This window comes from Octopus bimaculoides, chromosome 8 (assembly GCF_001194135.2).
Source record: "Octopus bimaculoides isolate UCB-OBI-ISO-001 chromosome 8, ASM119413v2, whole genome shotgun sequence".
In the NCBI taxonomy this organism is placed as follows: domain Eukaryota; kingdom Metazoa; phylum Mollusca; class Cephalopoda; order Octopoda; family Octopodidae; genus Octopus; species Octopus bimaculoides.
Genome location: NC_068988.1, coordinates 85619099 through 85623934, shown reverse-complemented (window position 1 = coordinate 85623934; position 4836 = coordinate 85619099). Strand labels below are relative to the sequence as shown.

The following is a 4836-nucleotide window of genomic DNA, read 5'->3' as shown; positions in this document are numbered from 1 at the left end:
AGAGAGAGAGAGAGAGAGAGAGAGAGAGAGAGAGAGAGAGAGAGAGAGAGAGACGGAGAGAGGTGGAGAAAGGAAAGCACGAACATGCGTACATACGTACACAGAAATAAACGTAAGCACACATCAAACAACTGCTGAGATTCCTTTACGAATAGACCCACACTGACACTTATGCATGTAAACAAACATACGTACAATATACCCCCAGCACGCACACACAGATGCATACATACATACATACACACACACATACGCGCTTAGAGACATGCACACTCACACAAGCACGCATGATGTACACATGCACGAGTTACACTCAAACACTGCACTCACTTCACATACGTGCACATCCCCCATTTGACATACACATGCTTGTTCTTATATGCAGACAGTCTCACACACGCACATATAGATTCGTTCATAAACAGATATTCTTTGTTTCACACGCTCTATGGATACGCGCACGCACTGATAAGTACACCTTAATGCAACAGATCATATACAAAAGCCCGCGGGAACATATGGATGCACATGCACGGAGACACACACCATCCACAGTTTACGTCGTAGCCACACTTACACACTAGACCTGAGACGCACGCACACACGTACATACGGGCACTCACTCACTCACTCAATCACTCACTCACACAAACGACATGATATTGTTTTATATGCGTACACGCCTTTTTACGCATACTTACATATATGCGTACATACAACATGCGTACATACATGAATACATAAATATATGCGCGCATGGATCCATACATAAGTACGGCACACACACATATACCCGTGCGTATGTAGTACATTCATACATAAATACAAATATACATGGATATGCACAAAACAGCTAAGGACCAACACACACTAATGTGCGTGCATCAGACGCCCACACATTATCATTTTCATTCATCCGTTTATACATACATACATGCATGCATACAAACATATGTGTATATAGATAGATACATAGATACATACATACACGCATGCATTCATACATGGACACTCGCACACATACCGATACACATACACCTATATACAAACAGATACAGTGTTTCTCACGTTTCTCACATAACTAAATGTACAGGTTGTGTGTCAGTCACTTTTGCATACATATGCGCGTCAATTCCGTTCGTATTTTACACATACACAGAAATAAAGATTAACACACACGCACACACACACACAGACACACACACACACGCTCTCCCTCCCCTCTCTTTCTCTCTCCACCACTACCCTTACATAAAACTATGCATATTTACTTTTACCGAGCACACGCGCGCACACACACACACAAATACTATAATTCATATAAATCTACACAGTTTGAGTACACCTCTCCCTAACTGTACCTCGCCATTACACGCTCTTGGTATAATAATCTCTCATTTTCCCTCTCATTTATTCCCATAGCTGCTCTTTCTTATTCGTCTCTTTCTTAATTGAACACACAGACACAAACGCAATACGTACGCACACACAACACCTCACAATCTCTTTGTCTCTCTCTATCTATCTCTCTCTCTCACACACACAGATGCACAGTAAATTTTCCCTCTTTCCCTCTTTCTCTTTCTCTAACTGCCACTCTTACACACTCATTATCTCTCTTGATTTCTTTATTTCTCAGTCATACACACACACAACCCCTCTCTTGTCTTTTTCTATCTCTCTCTCTCACACACACGCACAAGTGCAGTGTTTCTACTCTCGTTCTTTCTCTCTCCCCTCTTACTCTCATTATCTCTTTCTTAGTTTCACACACACTCACTTCATATTCTCTCTCTCTCTCTCTCTTTTTACTCTCAGTATCTTCTGTCGTCTGTCCATCATACACTTTTCTTTACTGTCTCTTTTAATCTTACAACGACTCGCTTTCTCCATTTTAATCTTACAACGACTCGCTTCCTCCATTTTAATCTTACTACTTCTCCACAGACGCCAGCGCGAATATTTGTATCTACCTCTTTCTCTCACCCTCTCTTTCTCTCCCTAACTCCTGTTTGTTCTTCAACTATCTCTCTCCATTTCACAAAACACGCGCGCGCACACACACACGCTTACATGCACATGGTTACACGCACACACACGCGCTCACTCACATTCTCACACCGCTACCCACTCCTCGCTATACGCACGCGCACACTCTCTCATTCACTTCTTCCCTCCCTCTCTCTCTCTCCCATATTCCCTCCCCCTCTCTCTCACTCACTTGCTCACTCACTCAACATCTAACAACACTACTGGAACAAGGTATGAGTCGCTCTTAAGTGAAGGCACTGACTCTACAGGCACTCGAGTTGGAAGTCTTTTAACAGAAGACACACGAGTTTCGTGTGCGGAGAGCGCGCGCGCGCGTCTGTGAGTGTTTTGTGTGTACATATAGATGTATGTACAAAGATATGTATATATACACTCATATTAATATATATGTATATATATAGTTACCTGTCTATTTTATTATGCGTGCGGACAGAAGTATCGGTCATCAAAACTACACACGGTAGTCAAATATATAAATATACTCAGTGAATCGAATGTGAACCACAAACAATAACTAAAAAAAGAAAAAAAAAAAAGAAAAAGAAAACAGTCATATTACATATACACACACACGAAAACACACATACACGCACGCACACACATATACACACACATAAATATATATATATATATATATATATTTATATATATATATATATATTTATATACATACAAAAACCGCATACATAATCAATAAATTTACAGTCAAGTGCTTACATATACATACATACATACATACATACGTATACATAATTATACATTAATACGTGCATACAGACGCACAAACATACATACATATATAACCAAGCACATGCTCACATCAGTACAAATATAGATACATATACACAAACATATACATACATATATATATATATATGTATTTATATATATATACCTATATATATAAATATATATATTTACAATTCACCACAGTGTTGCCATGTACAAAAACATACAAAAATATACAGTCGTACGTTAATATGAATATAAACATAAAAGAACACGAACAAACATACATATAAGCTCGTATACAGACTCACACTGGCACATAAACACAAATAAACGATTACACACATAAACGCATACTAAACACTCACACACCCACACCCACCGTCACACACACACACACACATACACACTCAGACACACACACACACACACACACACATACACATACATTACACTTATTCAAAGTGAAATAACAACATAACATAATTAACTACTGCAACCACAACAAAAATAGGCTTCAGCGATCGTTGTTATTATTATTATTATTATTATTACTGGAGGCATCATCTGTTATCAACAACAGCAAACGCATCAACACCACCACTAACAACAACAACAACAACAACAACAACAACATCATTATTATCATCGTTATCAACTTCATCGTCATTATCATCGGTTCTATGAGAGAGGACGACCGGAGTGTAAATGACAATAGACAACCTATAGCGCTGTATGCCGGAAATGAGGTAGGCGAAACTTTTATATGCACGCACACACACACACACATGCACAAACAAACAAACACACACTCGCACACACATATCACACACTAACGTGCAAACATACATATATATACATTCATGCATTCACAAACTCTCAAACACATATAAAATCGCACTAACGCATACATTGCCAACGTACATATATGTACATGCATGCATAAATACATACAAAACATAATTACTATTATTATTTTATATATATTTATATACAGGCATTTACGCGCGCGCGCAGACACACACACACACAATATAAATTATATTTTCGAATATCTTCTGCAGCAATGCAGTATGATTGCACCCCACCATTTTTTTTTTTTTGTTGTTTTCTTTTTACTTATTCTTGTTCTTGTTTGCTCCAAGCAAAATATTTCTACTATTTCTTTGAAAACTATTTCTTGAAACATAATGCAGAAAAATCTTTTTTGTTTTCACTGAAAATTGTTCAATCTATTCAGTCAATCATTTTTCAGAGAAAATGTTTTATTGCTATTCCACACCTGAAGAATCATTTAAAATGAAATGTTGAAACTGAAAAAAAAAAAAAAAAATCTAATGTTTTCTTTTCTCTTAAGCACTAACGCACGTTTTAATACAATCAAAGAAGCGAAAACTATATATGTAGCTAGCAATTTTACTTAAGCACACATTCACTCAACTTTCAGCAACACCTCTCTTACCTTGCTCCGTTCTACACTTTGATTTTTACCTACTTTATTCTCTTATACAGCACTACACTATTTCACCCAGCACTATGATACACTCCACTTTGATATGGACTATTTCACTCAACTTTATGCTACACTCTCCACTTTGATCTACTCTACTCCACTCCACTCCACTCCGTTTCATTCTACTCAATCTCATTTCTTCAATAATATCTACATCACTCAACGCTACATAACTATTTCATTCAGCACATGCGTGTGTGTGAAAACAGTTATATACAATGCGTGTGTATGTGTATGTGTGTGTGTGTGTGTGTGTGTGTGCGTACGTGCACGCGAGCGTGTGTATTCACACACACATGTGTTGAATGAAGTATATATATATATATATCTGTGTGTGTGTGTGTGTGTTTAAATATATATATATATAATATACATACATACATATATATATATATATATATACATTCACACAGATCTGTATATACATGCATGTATATGTATATATTTGTGTGTGTACACACACACACACAAACATATGCATATAAATCAGCATATATATATATATATGTTCATATAAATATATATATATATATATATATATA

General features: G+C 36.8%; 1 protein-coding gene across 3 annotated transcripts in view; it reads left to right on the top strand.

Annotated features, from left to right (window-relative positions):
- The first annotated feature begins 1703 nt into the window (after window positions 1-1703).
- Window positions 1704-4836, top strand: part of LOC106880044 (potassium voltage-gated channel subfamily A member 1) — a 300439-nt gene continuing 297306 nt past the window's right edge. For 2 of the 3 annotated variants that reach the window (XM_052970240.1, XM_052970238.1), the window contains exon 1: window positions 1707-3530. In XM_052970240.1, the coding sequence (XP_052826200.1) occupies window positions 3517-3530 (14 nt within the window). In that variant the 5' untranslated portion in view covers window positions 1707-3516. Of the gene's footprint in view, window positions 3531-4836 lie in introns of all 3 variants that reach the window. The other variant, XM_052970237.1, reaches the window with a different exon arrangement.